The sequence below is a fragment of the Jaculus jaculus genome, chromosome 10 (assembly GCF_020740685.1).
Source record: "Jaculus jaculus isolate mJacJac1 chromosome 10, mJacJac1.mat.Y.cur, whole genome shotgun sequence".
Classification (NCBI taxonomy): Eukaryota; Metazoa; Chordata; class Mammalia; order Rodentia; family Dipodidae; genus Jaculus; species Jaculus jaculus.
The window spans coordinates 1,183,551-1,209,721 of NC_059111.1; the positions used below are offsets into that span (position 1 = coordinate 1,183,551).

At 42.9% G+C, this 26,171-nt stretch overlaps 1 protein-coding gene across 5 annotated transcripts in view; it reads right to left on the minus strand.

Moving 5' to 3' along the window:
• Nucleotides 1-2,798: 2,798 nt before the first annotated feature.
• Nucleotides 2,799-26,171, minus strand: part of Myo5a (myosin VA) — a 164,561-nt gene continuing 141,188 nt past the window's right edge. For all 5 annotated transcript variants that reach the window (XM_045160477.1, XM_045160475.1, XM_045160476.1 and 2 more), the window contains 8 exons: nt 24,747-24,893; nt 21,806-21,960; nt 16,249-16,338; nt 14,672-14,822; nt 13,009-13,291; nt 11,047-11,221; nt 7,982-8,062; nt 2,799-7,507 (listed from right to left, as the gene is read on the minus strand). In XM_045160477.1, the coding sequence (XP_045016412.1) occupies nt 7,355-7,507; nt 7,982-8,062; nt 11,047-11,221; nt 13,009-13,291; nt 14,672-14,822; nt 16,249-16,338; nt 21,806-21,960; nt 24,747-24,893 (1,235 nt within the window). In that variant the 3' untranslated portion in view covers nt 2,799-7,354. The remainder of the gene's footprint in view (nt 7,508-7,981; nt 8,063-11,046; nt 11,222-13,008; nt 13,292-14,671; nt 14,823-16,248; nt 16,339-21,805; nt 21,961-24,746; nt 24,894-26,171) is intronic.

Consider the following 26,171-nt stretch of genomic DNA (forward strand, 5'->3'; position numbering starts at 1 on the left):
TCAATTTATTTAGAAAAAAGAAAATGCTTAAAAATGTTGATATTTCATGACATAATACCTTTTAAAAAATTTTTGTTTATTTTTATTTATTTATTTGATAGCAACAGTGAGGAAGAGGCAGAGAGAGAGAGAAAGAGAGAATGTGCCTGCCAGGGCCTCCAGCCACTGCAAACAAACTCCAGATGCATGCGCCCCCTTGTGCATCTGGCTAACGTGGGTCCTGGAGAATCGAGAATCGAGCCTCAAACCGGGGTCCTTAGGCTTCACAGGCAAGCGCTTAACCGCTAAGCCAATCTCTCCAGCCCCATAATACCTTTTTTTTTTTTTATATTTTTTGTTCATTATTTATTTATTTATTTGAGAGCAACAGACACAGAGAGAAAGACAGATAGAGGGAGAGAGAGAGAATGGGCGCGCCAGGGCTTCCAGCCACTGCAAACGAACTCCAGACGCGTGCGCCCCCTTGTGCATCTGGCTAACGTGGGACCTGGGGAACCGAGCCTCGAACCGGGGTCCATAGGCTTCATAGGCGAGTGCTTAACCGCTAAGCCATTTCTCCAGCCCCCATAATACCTTTTTAAAAAACATTTTTTTTTTGAGTGTGAATTTGTGTGCATGGGCATGCCTGGGGCCTCTTACTGCTGCAAATGATTTATGTGGGTTCTGTGGGACTAAACCTGGGTCAACAGGCTTTAAAATCAAGCCATGTGCTCGGCCTGACTTGTAATGTTTTGGTGTCCCACTAGAAGACACAGTCCCTGCGGGCAGGGACAGAAGCTAACTTCATGCTGTTCTACTCTGGGGTCTAGTATGGTGCCCCAGACAGTGCCTGATAGATGACTGTGTCACAGTGTGTAGGTGGGCACAGGCATCTCCAGGAGAACCTAGTCCTCACTGTTCCATATTACAAGTAACAGTGAGATGAGCAGCTGCACAGCTGCTGCTCCTCCAGCCACAGGAGCAGGGTGCAATGCTGACTGACTCCCACCCTGTGCTCAAAACTGTGTATATTCTCCTCCTCTACTCAAAGTTGAACTTCTGACAAAGAAGCCCTAAGTTCTACCCAAACACACCAGAGGCAGAGGTAGGAGGATCACCATGAGTTCGAGGCCACCCTGAGACTACACAGTGAGTTCCAGGTCAGCCTGGACGAGAGTGAGACCCTACCTCAAAACAAAACAAAACAAAACAAAACAAAACAAAACAAAAACCCCTGTCTGGCTTTATTTTTCTGTCAGAGAATGCCAGCTTGTTCAGATATGACTTCTCTATAATGAAAAGGGGCGGCTTTCCCTGGCTGATTAAGTATAATTACCACGCTTTCAGAACCTTCATGCATTCTTTTTTAAAAATATATTTAATTCATTAATTTATTTGAGAAAGAGAAAGAGAAAGAGGGAGGGAGGGAAAGAGAGAAAATGAGTGCACCAGGACCTCCAGCTTCTGCAAATGAACTCCAGACACATTTACCCCTTTGTGCATCTGGCTTATGTGGGTCCTGGAGAGTCGAATCGGGATCTTTTGGCTTTGCAAGCAAACGCCTTAACCACTAAGCCATCTCTCCAGCCCTCGCATTCTTCAGTAGATTCATTGGAAGAGGTTGTATGTACATTCACTAATCTTTAGAAAAAGTTTGCTATGTTGTTCTAAAATGTGAAATGAATTTATAAGACATAGACCAAATTCCTTTACGTCCATATCTTTATTTGAACAGTTTTCTACAATAGCTAGGAGAGTACAGCACTAATGACAGATACATACTAAGCACAACATCAGACAATGACAAATTTAGAGCATAAAATGTTATTTTGATATTATTTTGGTTTTCATTTGAGCATTAGGTGATATCCAGTGAAAACCCCTGTTTCCAAGGCTTTGTTGATACGAGGTGAATTGTTAACATTCTAAAAAACTTCGTGTGAGATATGTTGGAGTGGACTCCATTAAAACTAGCTAGTTGGAAATGCCTTTCACTTCAGTCCTTCTGCTTCCTTGCCAGTGGGTGAATGTTGACCCAAGAATGCCCAGAAACTAACTCTCATGTTTTCTATGGAAAGCAAAGAATTATTCTCTAGCTCCTAATGAGATAAGTACCTGAAAACTTCAAATGTTCACTTTGTAGCCCAAAGGCATGTCCACTGCATAGTAAGTTAATAAATGGTTAAAATTGAAACATAGTATGTTAAACAACACAAGCTTGTTTCTTTGCAACACTGTTAGAGTAATTTACATTTTGCAAAAACACAAGAAAGTCAATGTTACCTCAGGAACTTGAAAAAAAACATAATTAGAAGCAATAAATTACAACAGTACATATCCATATTTAAAGGAAACAAAGCAGTATTTGTTGGAAAAACAATGGCTCAAGTGACTGAGAAAGGCTAAGATTTTACAACATATAATAACAATGAGATATTTGCAACTACTGACTGAAAAATACATGAAAATGTATTGATGTGCCAAGCATTGAATTATGCATACCAGTTTCAACTTTAAAAAGAAAACCATTTTTCAATTATTTCAATCAATATTATATACTAAGGAAATGTTAGCCACTTTTTGACATTTTATGAATCAAATACTACCCATTAAGTTTTATGTTAGCAAACATTTTTAGCTAGACCAAATTGTAAAATAAAAGATGTATAAAATGCATTTTGGGAGATACTTTACATAAAACTTGATCTATTAAGAAATTTGCAATTCCAAGTTAATTTGTTTATTTAGAGTAACACAATGGATTGGAATGTGCATACGACTGGTTTCCTGTTTTTATCTAACCTTTACAGCATTTTCAGATTTCTTTAAAGGATGCCCAGAAAATGTTTCAGAGTTGTATTTTTTTTTTTTTTTAACCTTTGTTAAGAAAGGGTTAGTGGAGAACACTCCAGTTATTTCCCAACTTCTTCCCTGCATGGTCATTTTACAGAGTCTAACTCAGGAACATTCTCGAAGCTGACATTTTACTGGCTACAAGACTGATAATACTCCCTAATTCTCATCCCTGTTTGGAAATGTCAGAAGCAAAGGAAGGAGAAAGTAACAGAAGGGGAGGTGATGCAGGAAGTGAAGAAAGGAGTTAATGGTTAGAAGCCACACCAATCCAAAACCTGGAAAAACCTTGAGAAATAGGACAAGGTACCCTTACGGGGGACATGTTCTGGAGAACTTAAGGCAGCTCTAAAAGGGAAGGGAGCGAGGGTTAAGGCGGCCCTCACAGCACAGCCTGAGAACAAACACAATGCACTTACTGGCAACAGAGGCCACAGCAATCCAAGGGCCTCCCTAGCGCATGCATACACATAGTTCCTAGCTCAGAGTTGCTGTCGGCGTGCGCGTGGCTGTGCCCATGCACGCTGACTCACCTATGGCCTGCCTGGTGGACAGCCCGCAGAAGGCAGGTACTACTTTGGGCTCTTCTGTGCAGCAGACGAGCCGGGGAGGGGCTCTGACAGGGACCCCCAGGGTGTGGGAGAGTGACCTGCCTCTCCACTTCGAAGGCCTCCCCTGCTTCTTGTCCTTTTGGTCTAGCAACCCATGACTACTAAGGAATGCCTACTCAGTCAGCACTCGCCGGGAGTGCTGAGATGAAAGTCAAGCCTACTTATGGCAGGTAACTACAAGAACCTGGGTGCTGAGCCTCCTTGGAGCAGATAAGCCAGTGCTCATCACGTGCTCCTTCCCACATGCCAGCTGCCAGCTCTGATGAAGAAGAGCACCACTCACGGGCCCAGGGCACTCATGGCATCAGGACACTCAGGACTTAACTCTGCCCAGATGACCATTGCTCAGTATGGGACAGCAGCTCGGCTAGAAGGCGGCACCACACTGGCCTTATCTCTGTCCCAAGCTTCCTTCAGCCAATGATCGTGGGAGCCTTCTCGTCAACACAGCAGCGAGGAAGTGAGCGAACCCAGAGGAGGAGCGCTGGCGTGACGCACGTGTCCGCACGAGTCCACTGCTGGGCCCTCTCAGCAGACAGTGGCAGCGCACGTGGATGCTGGCGCTCTGGGGTCCTAAGAAGCCAGGGCTCCCCAGAAGACCCACCATGCAGCTTCCTAAGGAACTCTCTACTGGGATGTGTGTGTGAGAGAGAGTGGCGGGGGGGGGGGGAGGGAGGGAGGGAGGACAGTGTGTAAGGATTTTTCAGGATGGCGGCAGTTCTCCTTTCCCAGGATTACCAGGAAGCAATCCCTTATGATGGCACTGAGACTCAAATGATTTCCAAAACCACCTCCACGACATTAAAGGCGATCTGCATCACACACACAAGCTCAGTGTTCCACTAAATGAAGAAGTAATGAAGCAGATCATCTCAACTGACACAAATCCCAACTCTCACGGCATGTGGCTTTGGAATATAATTTTGTATTTTTACACCCAAAAGTACTGTCAGGTAGTGTGGAATGTTCAAAACTTCCAAAGGCAACATGAGGATTTTATTCATATTTGTAGCTCCCCCTGTAGAGTTACTCTAGGCAGACTGAAGCCTTGGTCTATGAACAGCTGTAGGCAGAAATGATTCCTCTATCTTTACCTTGCACCCCAAGGTCTGAGCTGAGGAAAGGGGGGTGGGTAACTACTTAAAAGGAGCTATTGAGACAAAGAATTGTCGTGGCTTTCAAGATCTTTGAATTCCAAATATGTGTCATAGAGGAATTACAGAAAAGCCAACTAGTGATAATGTTAGAGAGTGTATTGTACAGAAAGAAGTGTGACCAGCAAGGACCCAGGAAGGCCAGCCAAGACAGCCGAAAACCAGTTGTCCATCTGTCTTTAATGCACACTCTGGGTGAGTCAACAGGTGATGGAATTTATGACTAGGCTGAGGGGAGAGAGAGTGAAATGGCCAGGGAAGGATTGGGTGTGGGTCTGAAGCCTGGTAAAGACTGTGGATGACAGAGGAAAGTGAGCAGTCAGCAGAAACTTCCTGCCTTCTCAACAAAGTGTGCACAGGAACCACCAAGCCTGGGTGGTCCCTGGTAGTAAGGTATTCTTGACAGACAAGGGAAGTGGGTTCAGATCCCCATCTTGGCTCTGGCTCAGGCATGGAATAGTGGCTCCAGCACTTGCCAGTGGAAAAACTGAAGACAGGAAAGAGGGAAAAGCAGCTGTGATGACGGTGGACGCTACGGCGTGATCTTGAAGACAAGATTCAGGGTGTGCATGGATAAAATGATCTGGCTAGGCTAGAAGGAGGGTGTGGGGAGACTGACCGCCAGGCTGAGGGGACAGCCTGCACATGGCTGCATTTGCTTGGCAACTCCCACTTCCCTCTACAGTCCATCTATGCTGTCAGGCTCTACTAATGAAATGATTTTCATTAAAACCATACTGACCAAGAAAAGAGAGAATCTGGTTGAATTAGTGTTTTAGGTTGACACTGCAAATGAATGTATGCACTACAACTCAATACAGGGTTGGGGGTGTTGCTTAGTAATAGAGTGCTTACTGAGCACATACAAAGCCCTGGGTTTGATTCTAAGCACCACCAAAACCAAACACAGACCCCCAAACAAAGAAAACCCCAAAATAAAGCAGTACATCATATAATGAAGATTAAACTACTTAACTTTCAATTAATACAAACATAGTAGGACTTTCTAAAAGCATGTACTCCAATCATGTACACTGGGGAAAAGTTGTGGCAACACAAGCTTATGAATTTACTATATTAACCCTGGGAACTGACAGGCACTATACACGGTCTTCATAGCAGAGGACAGTGAGCAACGGTGGCTCTCTCCTCTGGGAGCCAAGCACTGTGAGAATTTGAGGGGAAGGAACTGTAAGAACCAGTTGTCCAACCCCCTTATGTTATAAACAAGAAAACTGAGGTTCAAATAAGTTAACAGACAATGTTTTTCTTTTAATAATAGTATTGACCACTGATCTGAAATTGTTTTGACTTCCATAAATAATATTGCACATACTTAAGTAAGATATGTCATTGTTATATAGACCATCTAGCAGTCAAATTATATAAATCTATGATTGTAATTACGAACCAGTTTCTAATGAAAGCTAAGAATATTTTTTTTGTACAGCCTGAAGTTTTTACTTAAAGAATATGTTTAATTGGACTTTCAGAATGAAAATTTATAGAATCTGGGTCTCATTGAACCAAATCCTCAGTAAAATTTAACAATCTTCTTATATAAGTATTTTAAAAATATGTCTAATATGATTTTTTTCAATAGTATATAGTGGCATCTGAGAACATTTACAGATGCTGAAAAGCCTGAAGGCCTGAATTATAACTATTTATTATATAACTTCTTTGCATGATTTATAAGACAATCAAAGTTTCAAGACCTGACTTGTGAATATTCTGACAATGCTCTCTAGATAGTGACTAAAGTTAATTCTTAATAAATTAAGAAAGAAAACTGGTCAAGCCTGAAAATATGCACTGCAGGAATCTGATCTGGGAACTAAAAGTAAGCCACTTTACAAAACACCAAACCCTGATGTGACATCCACCAGGGAAAGTTAATGAGCACATCAATGTAATACATCCTGAATAAACAATGACATCAATGATAGCCACTCTAACCCTACCCTAAATGTCAAGCATTTGTCATCTTACTGTGTGATTTCCCCGTGTTTGCTACCTGTGCAAATGAACCTGTAGACATTTGCATATAATCCAGTTAAAAGTGATCTGATTGAGCTGTAAACAGAGTTGATAAAAGAGAAGCTTATTGTTGTAGTGCCTAATAAGGATATCTTTTAAGTTTCAAGGAGACAGTATGTAGCAGCAACTTAGGATGCTTGGTAAGCCATAGTACCAATGGGCATCTATACTATACAGCAAATCAACACTCTTTAATGTCTTTATGCCATATTGATACAAACAAGGAAGCTACTTGATCCAATTACTTTACAATTGCCAGTTTATTTTTGATCCAGTTTGACAATATTAACACAATTGTTTCCTAAGCTAATATGATATGCATGTAATATGACTGTTCTTTCAGGTCCTCTGCTTAGCAGAGGAGATTCTTGGTTGGTGCCTTCCTAACAACGGTTCATATATATGCCACTGATGTTTGTACACCACTTAAGTCAGTGATAATGATGTAAAATAAATGCTGGCAGCTAAAGACACATTTACTCTCTTTTCCTTTCCTTCCAGCATTCAGCTGCAGGTACACTCAGGGTGAATTATCCTTTAAAGGTAACGCAGCACAAAGGAGTCTCTTTCTAAGATGGTGAAAGTATTCTAGGGAGATTTCCAGTTAAACTTCTTAGTGAGAGTGTCTTTACAAAATGCATTTTCAGTACCTGACTATAACTACGGTTCTCATCCAGCCAGGCAAGAAATGTATTGTCAGCTCTGCCTGGTCGTCTTTCAGACCCGTGAGATGAAGCCCAAGCCCAGGCTGGCTGGGATCTGGATGGTCTCCAGTGCAAGGGAGGATGGGTTGAAAGGAAAGGTGACAGGAAAGATGTGTTTTGCATCCATAAGCAGCTGAGGAGAGTCTTTCCTGTCTCGTAAACGCAGCTGGGAAGATTTAAAAAAAATAATCATGGTATCAGTTCTTCTAATATGTAAGATTATTTTTTCTGCCAAAATTTCTACCCCAAAATTTTCAACTAATAACTGGTTTTCTGTGTTTTAAAATCATCATATGAACTATAAATTATTACCAGAAAAAGGCAATGTACTGCTAGTAAAATAAAGATATATTAGAAGTTAAAAACAGACCATCCTTAGCTGGGCATGGTGGTACACGCCTTTAATCCCACGAGTCGGGAGGCAGAGGTAGGAGAATCACCATGAGTTTGAGGCCACCCTGAGACTACATAGTGAATTCCATGTCAGCCTGAGCTAAAGTGAGACCCTACCTCAAAAAAAACAAAACAAAACAAAACAAAACAAAACAAAACAAAACCCAAAAAACAGACCATCTTTCGTTTACATTATAAAGTTTTATTCAAAACACACTGGTGAATCAGTGAAAAAGAAAACACTCACCTGTATAGTACGAATAAATGATATAGAGACTCTCTCTTCAAATTCATTAACTGGAGTATACAAGTTTAACACTTTTACAATCTGTGGGAAAAAAAAAAGATTGAAGCTTTTTGGCATATTATCAAAACTGCACCGGGCATCTAGAACCCAGCACACTGAATGGTTCCGTGCAGACAAGGGTACATCTGCCTTTGCTGGATGAACTCTTACAAGAAGAATGCATTTCCATAGCATCTTAAGAAGCAAGGTAAATTAGAGAACACATACAAACAGTATAAAAGACAACATTAAAAATAAAAGCTCCCCCAGGCCAATCATCCCAGTCTCTAAAACAGCAACTGCTAGCCATGTTCTGGGCAACCAGCTAGCTACTTTCTATTCAAATTTTGACTTCTGGTATTCTTATTCAAATGGAATTCATTCTATCACTACTCTTGTGCAATTTGCTGCCTTCATATAAAACGTATATGGTCATATTAAAATTATAGAAGTAAATTTAACCAGTTAGGGATTATTTACTTTATTTGGGAGAGACAGAGAAAGGTAGATAGACATATAGAGAGAATGGGTACGCCAGACCCTTCAGCCACTGTAAATGAACTCCAGATGCATGCGCCACCTTGTGCATCTGGCTTACAGGGGTTCTGGGACTCAAACCTGGATCCTTTGGCTTCGCAGGCAAACACCTTAATCACTAAGCCATTTCTCTAGCCCATGTTTTTTTATATTTAAAAAATTTACTTATTTGTGTATGTGTGTGAGAGAGAGAGAGAGAGAGAAAGAGAGAGAGATAGAGAGAGAGAGAGAGTGTGTGTGTGTGTGTGTGTGTGTGTGCGCGCATGCTCACTGCCAGACTCTTGTGCCACTGCAAATGAACACCAGACACATGCATCACATGGTATCTGCCTTTTATGTGGGACAGCTCTCCAATCCAAGATTTTGAAGTTTAAAAAAGTCAAATTAATTTCTGTTATCAAATGGTCATGTCTCTTTTCCTTTTGGAAAAGGGAAGTTTGATCTCTCTGTGTATCTCAGGCTTGCTTGGAATTCACTGTGCAGCCAGGCTTATCTCAAACTCAAGATCCTCTTGGATCTAACAAAAACAAATCATTGTCTATGTAACATAGAAGATGTTTTCATTCTTCTTTTGTTTTCTTTTTTCCTTTTTTTGAGGGAGAGTCTCAGTCTCTCCCAGGCTGACCTGGAACTCACTCTGTAGTTCCAGTCTGGCCTCAAACTCACAGGGATCTTCCTACCTCTGCTCCCAAGTGTGGGTATTAAAGGTGTGTGCCACCATGCCTGGCAAGATGTTTTCATGTTTTAAAAAGTATTTTGTTTTACTTATTTATGAGAGAGAGAGAGCGAGAGTAAGAGTGAGCGCGTACAAGTGCGAGTGTGCAAATAGGGAGTATGGGCGTGCCATGGCCTCTATCCACTGCAGTTGAACTCCAGACACATGCACCATCTTGTGGGCATGCAAGACCTTGTGTGCATGAGTCACTCTATGCCTCTGGCTTATGTGGGTTCTGGGGAGCTGAATGTGGGTTCTTAGGCTTCGCAGGCAAGCACCTTAACCACTAAGCCATCTCTGTAGTCCCTATTTTTATTTTCTTGAGACAAAGTCTCATTATGTCGTCCAGTGTTAGCTTCCAACTGCTGGGATTACAAGTGTAATCACATCCAGCTTCACTAATACATGAGTAGCTACTAGCTACATGTGGCTATTAAAACTAAGTTAATTAAACTAAAATTAAACACAGCACAATGTTAATCTATAGGAAAAGACTATAGAAAGCATCATGGATGTGAAAAAGGAAGCAAGAATGCTTATTAGGGCTGAGGAGATGGCTTAGTGGTTAAGGCACTGGCCTGCAAAGCCAAAGGACCCAGGTTTGATTCCCTAGGACCCACATAAGCCAGATGCGCAATGCAGCATTTGGAGTATCTGGAGTTTGATTATAGTGCCGAGAGGCCCTGGTGTGCCCATTCTCTCTCTCAAAGAGGCAAACATTAGAACTTTTGAAAGAAGAGCTGCTTTTTTTTTTTTCTGTATAGACTGAAAAGACTTATAGGTCTACCTACTTTATGAAATATGTACTTAGAGATATCTAAGTACCAGAGTCCATTTTGTTGGAAAAAAGCAAGTGTCTGTAAAATTGGGTTTTTCTCTTGTGTACTCTGATTTTCCAAAATTGGCAGAAATGGGGGGGGCGGGAATCTCAAGATCATTATTCAGTATTGTCATTTTCTGCATTTTTAGCAAGAATTTATGTAAACTGAACACTAAGAAACTACAACCTGTGGTTCCCATTATCTACCACTGATTGAGATGTGCTTCATTGGCCACAATTAAAGATTTCAGCTATGAGATGCCCGATGGAATGCTAAAGGAGGTTAGGAATCAACACGGGAAATAACTAGGCAAAAGAAAATCACATGTGCCCATGGACATTTTCCCTGCGGCTGTGGCTATTTCCTCAAACACTTCCCCAATCCCATGCTTCCTTCCCCACATTCAATGCAATGTCCCTGTGTCGTGTTTTGAATATGAATGTTCCTCATAGGCTAATGTGTTTGAAAACCTGGTCTCCAGCTAGTAGCACTATAAGGGAACTTTGTAGGAGGCGGAGCTTGCTGAGGAAGTGAGTCATTGGATGGAGCCTTGAGGTTTCACAGCTCAGCTTTACTTCCTCTTAACCCATGCTCCCTGGCTATATAAGGTACCTTGTGCTAGGAATTCAATTAATCATTTCTAGAATTCAAAGAACAGAATTATCTGTCTCAAAATAGAAAAATCAAAGATGACTGTAGGGTTAAATGCTTCCCAGCATTGACAGTGCGTGGGCAGGGGCTCTGTTTTGTTCCTAGCTGCATCCCAGGGCCTGGAACTCTTTAGCACACTGTGGCCCTCGTCCACTGCTGGACACAGAATAGCTGGAAGGCTGACTAGCTGAGAAATGTATTAGCTCTGGTAAAATAGCCTGTCTTCTGAATTTACAGCCATGCATCTTCCCTGTCTCAGATGACTTCAATCCAGGGACCCCTGTGCCTGGGGTATCGCCCACCTGGGCAGTGGTCAGAGCACTGCACATGGAGCAGATAGCTTCTGCATCGTCGTCTGCTTTCTTTTTCACTTGTAGAAGTTGAGCCGCCTGAATAAGAGGTTCCAAGGTCTCCTTAGCCCCACTGTTCATTAGATTCTTGTCACGGAGCCATTCTTCCAGTTGGCTGACGTTATACCTATGGCAAAGAAAGAGAGAGGGAAATGAGAACAAAAAAAGCTGAAACTTTGCTGAATGCTGTCATCAATGTCTTAATTTTGTGTATGTAGTCTTGTCAGTTAAAATGACAGGTAGTAGTTTTGTTCAATTTTCTCAAATCTAATCAACTGTACTTTAACAGTTATCATTATAGTCATGAGGCTTATAATCACAATTATGTAAGAAAAAATGATAGAATAGGGTTCCTTATTGGAAGATGAAAACAAAGTCCTGGTAGGAAAAGTTATTAGATTTGCTAGCAAGCAAAGGAGGACACAGAACGTGGCACTGTCCCCTTAGTGGACAGCTGACCACAACACACTTTGTAGCTTCGCCTACAATTTCAGCCATGGGCTCCCCCTACAGGGTAAGACCTGACAATTCTTTATGCAGGCACTATTCTTTAAGGAAAATTTCAAATTGAGTGACTAAATTCTAAGATTCCCCTCTCCCCATCAACAGAACCCTTAGACAAGGGAATTATACAGATGCTAAGATTCTAAGAGGTGGGTGGCTAGCCGCATGACAGCCGACCCTCAACCATGACTGAGGTCAATGGGCTCAGCCAGAACCAGTCATCAGGCAAGCAGTGGCATTTGGTTACAGTGTGACTGCAGCTAGGTGTGCGCATTTGTGTACTGTGTATGCACACGTACATGAGTTCAAAGACCAGAGGTCTTGGCCAGGTATCTTCCTTAGTCACTTTCTACATTGTTTCATTTAGTTTTTTCTTTTTATTTTTTTTAAAAATATTTTTAGGGCTGGAGATATTGCTTAATGGTTAAGGCACTTACCTGGAAGCCTAAGGACCCAGGTTTGATTCCCCAGAGTCCATGTAAGTCATTTGCACAGGGTGACACATGCATCTGGAGTTCATTTACAGTGGCTGGAGGCCCTGGCACACCATTTCTCTCTCTGCTTCTTTCATTCTCTCTCTCAAATAAATAACTAAATATGTTTAAAAAACATTGTATTTATTTGCAAGCAGAGAGAGAGGTGGGAGGGAGAGAGAGAGAAAGTATGGGTGCATCAGGGCCTCTTGCCACTGCAAATGAACTCCAGGTGCATGCACCCCCTTCTGCATCTGGCGTCACATGGGTACTGGGGAACTGAACCTGGGCCTGCAGGATTTAAAAGAAAGTACCTTTACCATGGAGCCATCTCCCCAGCCATTTTTTTTTTTTTTTTTTTTTGGTGGTGGTTCTGGGCATTGAACCCAGGGCCTTGTGCTTCTAGCAAGCATTTTGCTATTGAGCTTACACCCTCGACTCTCTACCTTATTTCTGGAGACAGGATTTCACACTGACCTGAGAGCTCACCCAGTTAAGTAGACTAACTAGTCAGCAAACGTTAGGGAGTCTCATGTCTACTACCCTGGTGCTGGGTTACAGGCATCTACCATCGCGCTCAGACCTTGTTGTGGGGGGTCTAAAAGCAGGTCCTCATGCTTGTGCAGCACATGTTTTCCCCACTGATCTATCTTCCCAGCCCCATAACCTTAAAAAATTACAAAAAGAGAGATATCATATCTTTGTGTGTTTTTGCATCATCCTTCTTTTCAAACAAGGTGGCTTTTCAGTGGAGCAGGGTTCCCACTGATGACAAGGCACTGACAAGGGGCAGTAACAATGGCCAGGCCAGAGGAAGGGGCCCATCCTTCCCTGGCTGTTTGTCCCACTGCCTGAAAACAAGTCGAAGCCCTCGACAATCTTGGCCAGCCAGTGGGGCAGTGACAAGAAGCTGTCACAGGAGCTGCTGTTGGCTCACCTGATCTGCATGCCTTTACTCCAGGAGCACATGTCCTTCCGCAGGAGGAGGTTATTCAGGGTGACAGCCCCCACGATGTAGAACATCTGCTTGACCACCTGCTTGATCAGCTCTGGGTCCATGCCATGCTGACACATGACCGAGTGGAAGGAGTTGAGCTGCCGTAGGATCGAGTCCAGTGTGTAGGTTCCCTCATCAGCAATACTGGAAGTTCGCTTTCTGAGCCCTGTGGGCTTGACTCCAGACACACCCTGAATTGTTTCATGTTCCAGCATGCCTGAGACTATAGCAGAATTCCAACTGTTAGCAGATCTGCAGGGAAGCCTGTTTCATGTGCTCATGTGCATGTGCACAGAAGTGCTCGCATGCATGCACACACACACACACTTAGTTCAGACAAGTGACCCGAGATTAAAAGAGGGAAATGAACTTCACCAAAGAAGAGCTTTTAGATTTTAAGCTTCAATGAACTAACGACTCTAGTCTTCTCACCTGCAGCACTATCCTGGCCCTGTTCCTTCACAGGTTTGGCTTTTGTCTTGAAAGATTCTGAGATACCACTCCCTGCCCTAGAGACGCTTGAAAGCAAAGACCATGCTTGGCTTATTTTTGTATTTCTTCATTTTAAACTCAGCTGTCCCAGAAAGTCATACTGACTGAAAACCTTTGCTGTTGTTGCTAAGTGACTGGGCAATGGAGACGCTTTCTGGGTGGAGTGCCCAGAGGCCAGCTTCTCATTCAGCCAGTGAAAACAGGCAAGGAGCAAAAACGTCTGGTGGAAGCTGTGGTCTCCACCCGTTTTACCTCTTGCATTTTGGCCTAGCTTTATTTTCATGGCCTTTTAAGGGACATCAGAGGAAATAACTGTTCACACAACTTCCTCAGCCTCTTACGTTCCTTGCTTGGTAACTTGGCCCTATGAAATAAAATTAAGTATTGTGGGCCCTTTGAAGAAACTGTGGAAATGTGCAGAGCACTTGCCAGGGAAATACCATGTTCAGTTTCTACATGGCACCTGATTCCTATTCACACAGGCTTCATATTCCAAGGGAACACAGATAGCTCAGCATATAAATGAGTATTCACAACAAGGCCATGCATATAAAGGGTAATGCAAAGATTCACATCTGTCACCCAATATAGACAAACAGAAACACACACACACCAGCCGCTCAGCCAGTGGAGACTTCTACTTTAAATCAGGTTACTTTCACATTACTGGAGACAACACAATTCAGCATAAACTGTCTGGGGTAAACTGGCACTCTGTTCTTACTGCCTCAGTGTCTAACCCTAACCCTGACACCATTCCCACCCCCTCCTTGGTTTTAGAAGGGTCCCTAGGAGGCCCTCTGTAGCTGTGATCTAGTTCAAGGTTTAAAGTGTTGTTGACAACTGGACAAAGGCTAACCTCTAGCGCTGGGAAAAAGGCCTGACCCAATCTTGAGGAAACACTTAGGCCTGGGGTGGGAACCAGATCCACTGTTTCAGTCCCATGGAGGCAGTAGGCTTGAACCAGGCTGAATTTGGGACTCCTTAGCATGTATCTTACTACTTCATGTTTTCTATATGAACACATGCCCCAACCATGTGCCACCGATGGTCATTCACTGGTAGGCACAGGAAGCAGACATACTGTGATGCTTAGTGACAACAGCCTTACCGATCATTGGCTGAAGGATGTTTTCTAACACCCGCACAAGCTGCTGGTAAATCTGAATGGCCAAGTCACTCAGCACTTGCCGGTACTCAGCCAGGTCAAAGTTGGTGAGGCAGTGTTCATTCTGGCGAGATGTGTTGTGCTTCATGAAGCCCTGGAGTCACAAGGCAAAGTTAGGATGCACATGCGGTCAGTGTCTCCGTGGGCTTCCTCTTCTCCAGCTTGCTCAGCATCTCCCCATTTTTCCTCTCTGCACAAGTTTCCACCCCAACTCCAATGCCATCATTACCACTCTCAAGTACTTCTGTACCTTGCCCCTTCTGCTTTGTTTCTTTGTTGTTTTGGATATGGTGTCACATGTAGCCCAGGCTGGTCATGAACTGGCTATGTAGCTAAGGATGATCTTGAGCTTCTGATCTTCTGGCACCCACTTCCCAAGGGGTAGCATAACTTCCTGAATGGACCTACTTCTACAGTGACTGTAAATGAGTGAACAATTTCTGTCCATTATATACCATGTTATCACACTGATTTTCGGTCAGAGGTTAGAACTGACTCTTTCAATAGCATTTGTGAAAAAAGAAACCTAACTGGGCAGGCAATACTTATTTCAGGCATGTTTCCACAGAGGTACTGCTCACTTGGCATTGCCTCATAAAAGCACACTGGCTTCTGTCCTCAGCAGAGCACCTGTCTCCCTACAGACTACCTGATGACAGGGTCTAGTCATGGAGCTAGAGATGCACTTCCCAGGATTCTGCTCTCAGTCCACCTTCCCAGGTGTCCTACTTGTATCTCTGCACTTCCTGTCATTTGCCAGGACAGTTCTCTGCCTGTGGATGTCAGATACTACTACCAATGAGTTCCTCTGCCCACCTTCCTGGCAAACAATAGGGGGCATGGAGAGAGTGGGAGGAGTGGGTCTCCAAGATGGACAGAGGCAGAGTCCTCTGCTGAGCCTCACTGAGTTTCGGTTTCCTCATCTGTGCTGTTGGGTTCTAACTCCTGCTGCATGAGGTGCTGTAACAATTAAATGACATAAAGGGTTTGCATACTAAGTGCTGTCAGATACATCTCAAGCAGCTCTTAATACATATCAATTGATAGTTTACAGTTTTACAGCTTGTTGAAGCCTATCAAACAACTAATCAACCTATCACTATGACCAAAAGCAATACAGATTCTTAGACACATCCCAAGATACACATATCATCAATGTCTTTAATCACTGTTAAGGTACTGTAGTAAGCCAAACTGATTTGTTCCTTTTCATAGTTCCCTATTCCAAGGTTAGTCCTTGACAAGCCACCAACACACTGTGACAGAAGCCTCATTTATGGTATGACTCATTGACTGGCTATTGTATTTTCGCTGTGCTTTCTCACAAGCTCTATGAAGGCAGAACCTCTGGTAAGGTCAGCTCACTGGCAATAACCAGCATCAGTGAGGCAATGACTCTCCAGGCCACCTCTGGTTTGGATTTTGAAATTAACATGATTAAAACATTTTGTGCTTTTCAATTTTTCTTTAAAAAACTCAGAAAAAGTACTGCATGCCGTTTACACCCCAGGTTTTCTCACCTCTTCTCCACTGTATTGCTTCAAGCAGTGCAAAAATCGGCATGTATTGGAAAGCCAGAAGGAGACGGTTTCAAAATCATCACCTCTTTTCTGAATGAGAGAAAAATCTAAATTTACCTTATCTTTAGGGAAAAACAAACAAACAAACAATCTGAAAAAAAGATAAACAAGTAGCAGAAGACCCATTTCTTTCCATTACCACCAAGAGCTAGTACAGAAACAATCACATTTCAGTCTACAGATGACCCAAACTTATTTCCTTAGGGAATTAGAAAGAAACAAAAAGCATAAAAGAGAATAAACCCTTTTGGACTAAAGAATGGGAAAAGGAGTTTGAAGCATTCAAACCCATCTTTGATTTAAAATATTGACAACAATAAGATGTTTGAAAACAAAAAGATGTTTAGCAATGAACCAGAGATGGATGAGAGGGAGTCCTGCGTTGAGTATTGGGGAGCTGGTTGAACCAGAGATGGCTGAGAGGGAGTCCTGCGTTGAGTATTGGGGAGCTGGTTGAACCAGAGATGGATGAGAGGGAGTCCTGCGTTGAGTATTGGGGAGCTGGTTGAACCAGAGATGGCTGAGAGGGAGTCCTGCGTTGAGTATTGGGGAGCTGGTTGAACCCGACATGGATGAGAGTGAGTCCTGTGTTGAGTATTGGGGAGCTGGTTGAACCCGACATGGATGAGAGGGAGTCCTGCGTTGAGTATTGGGGAGCTGGTTGAACCCGAGATGGATGAGAGGGAGTCCTGTGTTGAGTATTGGGGAGCTGGTTGAACCCGACATGGATGAGAGGGAGTCCTGCGTTGAGTATTGGGGAGCTGGTTGAACCAGAGATGGATGAGAGGGAGTCCTGCGTTGAGTATTGGGGAGCCGGTTGAACCCGACATGGATGAGAGTGAGTCCTGTGTTGAGTATTGGGGAGCTGGTTGAACCCGAGATGGATGAGAGGGAGTCCTGCGTTGAGTATTGGTTGGTCCTTCATTAGAACAGCCACAGCACAAGGGAAGAAAAGAGAGTGATTTTCTGTGTCTGAAAAGGGCAAGTTCTATGAACCTGTGACTGAATGCACTGACCAGTTTGGACATGAAAAGTCATTTAACTATCTGTATTGGCCTATACTTCTTTCCAGGAAATTTTGCACAGATAAAGCTAATGACAGTTTACCTGGCACAGGTCCTTGGCATTAAATAGCTTGCTTTGATCTCAGAAACTCTTTAATCTGTATCTGTCTTTATATCTATCTATCTATCTATCTATCTATCCATCTATCATCTATCATCTCTATATATCTTTGTTGCTATTTTTGTTTAGAAACAGGGTCTCAAGTAGTCCAGGCTGGCCCTGAATTCCTTGATCCTCTAAGTACCCCGGCTTACGATGATATATATTCTCTACAACACAACAAAGTTTGGCTTTTTTAGACGCTGGACAAAAAAATCTTGCCTTTCATCTTCAGTAGGGGCTCTACATGGTTTAAGTGATCTCGAAGCAAAATATACCATGAATAAAGATCAATTACTTATAGGACCATTTGTTTAAATCAGTGAAATCAATCTCCTTAAGTAAGCACAAAATAAACTAATTTCTTTAAATTTTAGAGAATGTTTTTCTGAAAGGAGTTTAGGAAAGAAATCACAGAGAACATTTTCCTCAATTTAAGTCTTTTTAGTTGAGATAGGACAACTGAAATGAGTTCAGATCCTTTTTTTTTTTAATGTGTGAGACAGAGACAGAGTGGTGGAGGAGAGAATTGGTGTGTCAGGGCCTCCAGCCATTGCAATCAGACTCCAGACATGTGTGTCCCCTTGTGTGCATATGTGGCCTTGTGTGCTTGTGTCACTGTCCTTAGACTTTGCAGGCAAGTGCCTTCATTGCTAAGCCATCTCTCCAGCCTCAGATCCTTATTTTAAAGACCTAACTTCACCATCTTCTGGCATCAGGAACACTTCTAGAAGCAAATACAGAAGTCATCACATGGCTTGAGTACAGATTTGACCAAGAATCATGTTAACCTCACAGATGCATTACAACTGTTCCTAGTGAGGCTCTGAGCTGCAAGGCACGGCAAGGCTGCCCCAGACTGGCCTGCAGGCCTCTTTCCTGTGTCTAGACAAGGAAGCTGCAGAGATCTTCATAACAGCCTCAACAGAAAATGTGTCATGGTGCCCATGCTAAAGAATTACCAGGACCCTTGGCACTGCCAATAAATAAAAATCAAAACCTCTAACCAACCAACCAAATTAAAATAGATAAAATTACTTAAACCCTGAAGCGAAGACTTCACTCCAGAGACAATATGGCATCTGTTCTCACTAGTGGGCTCCAAGACTGTGCTCAGCTATGCATAAGCAAATTAACTCTATAAATACATTTTCCTTCCATATGAACAGAAAGGGGGGGCCTCTTATCATTAAGGTGAAATACTCTGTTACTTCAAAATATACTTACTTACTTCTTTGACAAATTTAACACTGAATGCAACTCTCTACTCAAATCCAGTGTTCCAGCTGGAGAGAGGGCTCAGTGGCTAAGGCGCTTGCCTGTCAAGCCTCAAGACCCAGGTTCCATTCCCTAGTACCCACATGAGCCAGATGCACACAGTGGCACATGTGTCTGGAGTTCTTTACAGGGCTGGAGGCCTTGGTGCACCCATTCTCTATCTGTCTCTTTCTCTCTCTCTCTCAAATAAATACATAAAAATAAAATATTAAAGCCGAGCATGTTTAATCCCAGCACTCAGGAGGCAGAGGTAGGAAGATCGCCATGAGTTCGAGGCCACCCTGAGACTACATAGTGTATTCCAGGTCAGCGTTGGCTAGAGTGAGACCCTACCTCGAAAAACAAAAATCCAACAAAAAAAAAATTAAAAAATCTAATGATCAAGTCTGTCAAAATAATATTTTAATAATGAACAAGCTATATTTGGTCAAAATTAGATAATAAACATTAGTTTTGACTTCTCACAGAGAAAACAAAATGGGCTTAAAAATATGCAATATTTGACTTGGTCAATAGAAATGGTTTATGAGTTGTTTTTTTTTTTTTTTTTTTTTTTTTTTGGTCTATGAGCTTTTAAAGACTGTATGGATTCTCTTTATTCTTTTGGCTGGTTGTTTTAGAGCCCATGTCAAAAACTAGTTGTTGAAAACAAAACAAGGATGTAAGACAGATGAAATTCAATTCAAAATACAGATATGAGGCAGTGTGTGTTAATTTTAAGTTAGATAAAAAGGATACTATGCTGTAGTATAGGTTCCATCTTAAGCTTTTTCGAGGTAGGGTCTCACTCTAGCTCAGGCTGACCTGGAATTCACTATGTAGTCTCAGGGTGGCCTCGAACTCTAGGTGATCCTCTTATCTCTGCCTCCCAAGTGCTGGGATTAAAGGTGTGCACCACCACGCCCGGCTTCTTATTCCATCTTAATCTTTAAGCAATATGGTACAATGATTAGTCACACTAGATAAACACCTTCTTGCAATTAGGCTTACCTATGTAGGAGTTAGCTTAAGAAAAATCATATTTGCAGTGCATTTAGCAAAAGTATGCCAAAAATCAGATGAGTTATTTTCAGAAAACATTCATGAATGTCTAAATGTTAAGTTTTCAGAATCTCCATCCTTTAGTAATCACTGTGGAATATAGCTGAACAGAATAACTGATGAGGACTTCAAGCCAGCGCTTGTCAGGAGCAGAGAGGAGTGGGGGCTGGGAAGTCGTGTCAGCTGGGACGATGAAGCCGTTTGCAGACTGAGGGGGTCATGGCTGTGTAAGTGTCACTATACTGAATGCTACTTGCACTTAAAAAGGGTTGATATGGGGTTGGAGAAAGGGCTTAGCAGTTAAGGCACTTGCCTGCAAAGCCTATGGATCCAGGTTTGAGTCCCCATTACCCATGCAAGCCAGATGCACAAGGTGGTGCATGCATCTGGAGTTTGTCTGCAGTGGCTGGAGGTCCTGGTGTGTTTGCCCCCCAACAAATAAATAAATAAAATATGAAAAGTGTTGATATGATAAAATCTATACAAGTCTATCACAATTTAAGAGCCCATAAAAGGTATTTTAGAGTTGAGACTCCACTGGGCAAGTTATCGTCATCCAGATGCTCACATTATGTGACATTTAGAAGACAAAGTACCAGAGCATGTTAGCATCACCCCACAGGAGCATTGGGCGGAAACTAAAGAGTGAGGCTCAGGGCTTCTCCAGTCAGAAGCAGGCCTGGGCGAGGTACCTATGTGATTACTGAGTTAAGAAGGCGTCCGCCTCTGATCAGCATCTCTGTTGCTTTTCACACAAAAGCAGGAACTTTAGGTAACAGGAACAATTATGAGGTGACTTGGATAATGAGAATAAAAATTGGAATAAAGTTTTGATTCTTTATGTGACATCCTTTTACATGATGAGCCATACATCACTGAACTTGATGTCCATAAAAACAGCAGCGTCATAGTCCATGTACATCTGTATGGACCATATCTACATGTATACATACATGTATGGTCTCCACTAAATATTTTAAATTTAATTCCAATGAAACCAAAAGAAGACTATTTCTATCCATGAAGAAATTTAATTTTACTCTACAATTAAATGTAATAACCTGGGCTGGAGAGATGGCTTAGCGGTTAAGCAGTTGCCTGTTAAGCCTAAGGACCCTGGTTCGAGGCTCGATTCCCCAGGACCCACATAAGCCAGATGCGCAAGGTGGCACATGCATCTGGAGTTTGTTTACAGTGGCTGGAGGCCCTGGTGTGCCCATTCTCTCTTTCTCTGCCTCATTCTCTCTCTGTCTGTCACTCTCAAGTAAATAAACAAAAATAAATAAGTGTAATAACCTAAGTTCCTTTGATTACTGTTCAACCTGAGACTGTTCAGAAAGAAGGCATATATTGTTATAGTTTGGGTACTCAATGTTCCAACCTAAAGTGCTGTTTTGGGAGGTGGTAGAACCTTTAGGAGGTCGGACTTAGCTGGAGCAGGCAGGCACTGGGAAGGGTCTTAAAGGTTACAGTCTGACCTGCTTCAGGACAGTCTGCTTTCTGATTCACGTGAGCAAGTAGCCTCATCTCTTGCCACACATGAGCGGGGCCACTGCCATGCCTTCCCCAACATGACGGGTTTGTATCCCCTTAAACAATGAGCAAAGAAACAAGTCCTTCTTTCCTTAACTTGCTTCTAGTAGGTATTTAGTTACAGTGGTGAGGAAAGTAACTAATACATGCAGGTGGTAAGGAAGATTGCTTCCTACAGTGGGAGTTTGTACTCAAGAATGGAAAGTACACATAAGTAGCAACTGTGCCCAAGACTAAGGAAGAAGAAGTGTGGTGATGCACGCCTTTAATCCCAGCACACAGGAGGCAGAGGTAGGAGGATTGACATGAGTTCAAGGCCACCCTGAGATGACAGAGTTAATTTCAGGTCAGCCTGGACCAGAGTGAGACCCTACCTTGAACCCCCCCCCAAAAAAAACAAAAAAACAAAAACAAAAACAAAAGAAACACCCCTGTGCAGGCTCACTAGCATCATTCTGAGAACTAGACAGTGTGAACTGACCTTCAGTACTTTCTTGATGCTGTTAATTGTTGATGTTAGCAATGACCTTACTTTCTGATCATCATTTAAGTAGTCAGCATGTCTCACACACATGAACAGGATATACGCTGGTAACCCTGGAATTAAATTGACAGCTACACCACGTGGCTTCAGTTCTGAAAGAAAAGGAAGGAAAATCACAATTATATAATACTAAGTCTTTGTAGACATGCTTGTGAGATATAAAAGTGCAGTTGTATAAGAGCTCAGTTATTCAGGGTAAGTCATTTAAAAAAGAAAATTTTAGCAGCTCCTTAAGTACAGAAATGATTATGGGAGCAGGCCTATATAAAATTTACATATCTTGGGGCTGGAGAGATGGCTTAGTGGTTAAGTGCTTGCCTGTGAAGTCTAAGGACCCCAGCTCAAGGCTTGATTCCCCAGTACCCACATAAGTCAGATACACAAGGTGGCGCTTGCATATGGAGTTCATTTGCAGTGGCTGGAGGCCCTGATACACTCATTCTTTCTCTCTCCCTCTCTGCCTTTTTCTCTGTCACTCTCAAATAAATAAGTAAAAATAAAAATAAATTAATTTAGTTATTTGACAGAGAAAGAGGAATAAAGAGAGAGAGAATGGGCACGCCAGGGCTTCCAGCCACTGCAAACGAACAACAGACGTGTGCACCCCTTGTGCATCTGGCTTACGTGGGTCCTGGGGAATCGAACCTAGGTCCTTTGGCTTTGCAGGCAAATGCCTTAACCACTAAGCCATCCCTACAGACCTAAAACTTTAAAATTTATATATCCTGCTCTCACTCTTGAGGTCGCTTGCTTAATGTCAAACTAAGCCTCTCCAGACCAAGCTTCTGGTTCCCTAGGGAGCCTCCTCCTCTTTTTTTTTTTTTTTTCTTTTGAATCTTAATCTCTTTCTTTCTGTTTTTACTTGCATGTATCTGTGCATCTATGTATGGACATGAAGAATCTCTTGCCTCTACAAATGAATGCCTGTCTGGCTTTACATGGGTGGCTGGGGAATTGGACCAGGACCAGTACTCTTTGCAAGCAAGAACCTTTAAAAGCAAAGCCATCTCCCTGGCCTCAGGAGCCTGCTTGTCTAAAGGTCCTTCCCTTGTCAGGAAATGGCAGCTCTAGTCTCTCAGTTCTTTGGGCCAGGAACTTTGCCATCTCCTTGACTCATTTCTTTTCTCGCAACGTGTGACTCATTCATCAGGGGATCCTGTTAATGCCCCCCCCAAAACCTATCCAGAGTCCAAGTACCTCTACTAGCTTCCTTCCATCCTAGCCCTTCATCATCTCCTCTTGGCTGCTGCCCCGGCTTTGTCCTGGTCTCCCTCACTGCCCAGCAGTATTTCCCCAAGATAAAGTAGGTCAGATTGTGGCACTTTTGTTCTGAAAGCCCTCTGCAAAGTGTCCCATTTCACTCACCTGTAAAACCCCATGTTCTATGTCATGTTCTACGTGGTTCAGACCTGACACTCCTGCCTAGGCTCAGCTCACTCTGCTCCAGGGTCTCCTTGCTATTGGCTGGACACGCCAGGCAGCCTTCCACTTCAGGCCTATGGAGGCTTCATTTATTTATTTATTTATTTGCATCTAACAAAATATCTGAGGACTGCAGATCCTCAGATATCTGCATAATTGGCTCCTGTACTTTCTTTGGTCTCTGTGCATATCACCTTCTAGAGTATTTCTGATAGTTTTACATAAAACTGCATATCTGCCCTTACTCCTTCCTTTTCCTTATTTAAGTCCCAAACCATCAACTCCTGAAACACTTTTGCTAAATAAAGATCATGTGAAAACTGAAGCACTTGTGAACGCAGTATGGAATCACAAGTTCCATCTCTGTCCTGGTGGTTCCTGGGAGGGGAAAGCCATGCAAATGCTGAAGGCTTCTGAGTTCTTACCTTACAACTGAGAGGCGCATGCACTCTCTCATTATATACCCCTCAGTACGTAAAAAGTAGTTTCACAGAGGCAGTAAGTTCACACTAAGGCCTTCGGCCCCTCTAAAATGTCCCTTCCACTCCCTTCTCATTTGTCTCTTTTCCATCCTTTGCTGGAATTCTTTCTATTTCTTTTCTTACACATAACTAAGTTGTTGTCCTCAACATACTTAATCACAAACTTTTGTAAGGAAGGAAAAACAAATTCAGATACTCTAGAACAGTGGTATTCAACTGGTTATACTTGAGAATCTCTTGAAACGTCTCTAGAAATACACTAGACATAACCAGGCTCTTCTCCATGGAGATTTTGATTTAATTCAGCTGGTCATCACATTTGCCAAGCACATCCTGAGTTGGCTGAAGGTGTGGCTCAGCAGTTGCCTAGTACTCACCAGGGTCTGGAGTCGACCCCAAACGAGCAAACAACAAAACCCACCAGACAGGCTTGGTGGCAGGCAGCACATGCACTGTCTTAGCACCTGGGAGGTAGCAGCAAGAGGAATGTGAGTTCAAGCCAGGCTTGGCTACCTAAAACAAGTTCCAGACTGGATTCTTTCTCAAAACCAAACCAAACCAAGCCAAACCCTAAACAAGAACAAATGAAAACTTCTTGAGTGACTTTAACATGTACCAGAGCCAAAAAGGTTTGGCCTCTAGGGATCCTTATAGGGTTCCTATATACTTGCCCTTGCAGTTTGGTAATGTATGTGATGCTAAGGTCCTACCAGAGCACCATAATGTACCGTAAGTCGTGATTACTATAGACATTTTGGAGTGGGACCTGGCAGCTTGTATCTATAGTCCTGTCCTCTTCGGGGCTGAAGTGGGATATGACTTCTAGGAGTTCAAGACAAGCCTGGACAACACAATAGGTAGGAAAAGAAAGGGGAAGGAACTTCTAGGGTTGAGTATTCAAACATTAGTAACTCGTTTCCCCATCATAGACACATGGCTAGAAAGACCTTTTATTCCATGCCGAAAATACGCACCTAGAATCAGGTTCTTCACAAGTTTCTGTTCATCTTCCTTCTTGTATTCCAGCATCCCTTGGAAGTCCTTTTCTTTCCTGGGAATGTTGACTGGACGGATAGGCTCATCAATGATCTGTCCTGGGGATATATTTTCCATCTGGCCCACTTCATGAGAAATGAGAGATAGAAACCGGAGAGTTCAACATTTTTCTAATGGTAAATGAACTCCACAAAGACAGAAGTTTACCACTTTGCCTCCCATGACCTCATATGTTTGTGATTAACCCTCATATTTAATCCCCTGCTGGTGAAGCCTTGCTGGAGAAGATGTGTCCCTGGGGATGGGCTCTGGAATGTTGTAGTCTGGCCCTGCTTGCTGCACTCAGCTAACCCTCTCTCTTTCCTGCATGATAATGAGAAGACAAGACTCTAGCTGTCTGCTTCTGCCATGCTTTTCCCACTACGAGGAACCTTTTCCTTGAAACTGTAAACTGGAAATAAACCCTTTCCTTCCATAAGCTGCTTCTGGTTGGGAACGAGGAGGTACCTGCTGCATACCTCAAACCAACCTTCCAGCTTAAAAACGGTCACTGGAAACTGCTAGAGAAAAATTAAGCCACGGGTTAGCAGAAGCCTCCACTTCCACCTCAAGGTCGAGAACAGACTTGGAAACATCAGGAATGAAAGGTAGCGTGAGTTGTCACCATGATTGTAGAGCACATGCTAGTGAGCAGGGTTTCTAGTCTTTCCTTACAGGAAGTGGGAACAGTTGGACTATCTATTTAAGTGAGGACTGAGCTCTAAGACTGTCACATGCAATGCAGATGGGATGAAAAAGTGTTATGAGGTTTAATGCTGCCGACCCAACCAGAAGCAGTAGTCCTTGTATCATGTACCATTTCCCTTGTCAGCTCGGAGGAGCAGCCCATCTCTGAGAAGACCAGTACCTGCCAGGGCTCTTGCTCATGTGAAACCACTGGGCTCATGATTTGACATTGCCCATGGGGACCATCAGTGTTGAAAGCCATCCACCAGTGTATTATGCCATCTACAGAGGGATCCAAGTCGAGTGTGGACAGATCAGGCTATAGCTGGCTGATAGTCTAGTGCTGCCATTGCATGATGCAGGCAGAAAGCCACTTGGGAGCAGATACGCAAACCGATTCTGTGCTATTTCTGTAGTCATTTTAAACCTATCCCACCCCAGCCCATAGGCTGCGGCTCCAAGGTCTCTACTATCTATGTAGTCACCTAAGGCCAAAGAGTCGACTGTACAAGGGAAACTGGGAAGAAGTAAACTCAACATACAAGGCTGTCAGCAATGCACATACTTGGACTTCATGTAACATGAAGGAGACAAATCTCAAACCAAGATACTTCTGGTTCTGTAAAGTAAATGTTAGGAAAACTTGCTACTCTCTCTGACATTTTTCTCTTTGCCTT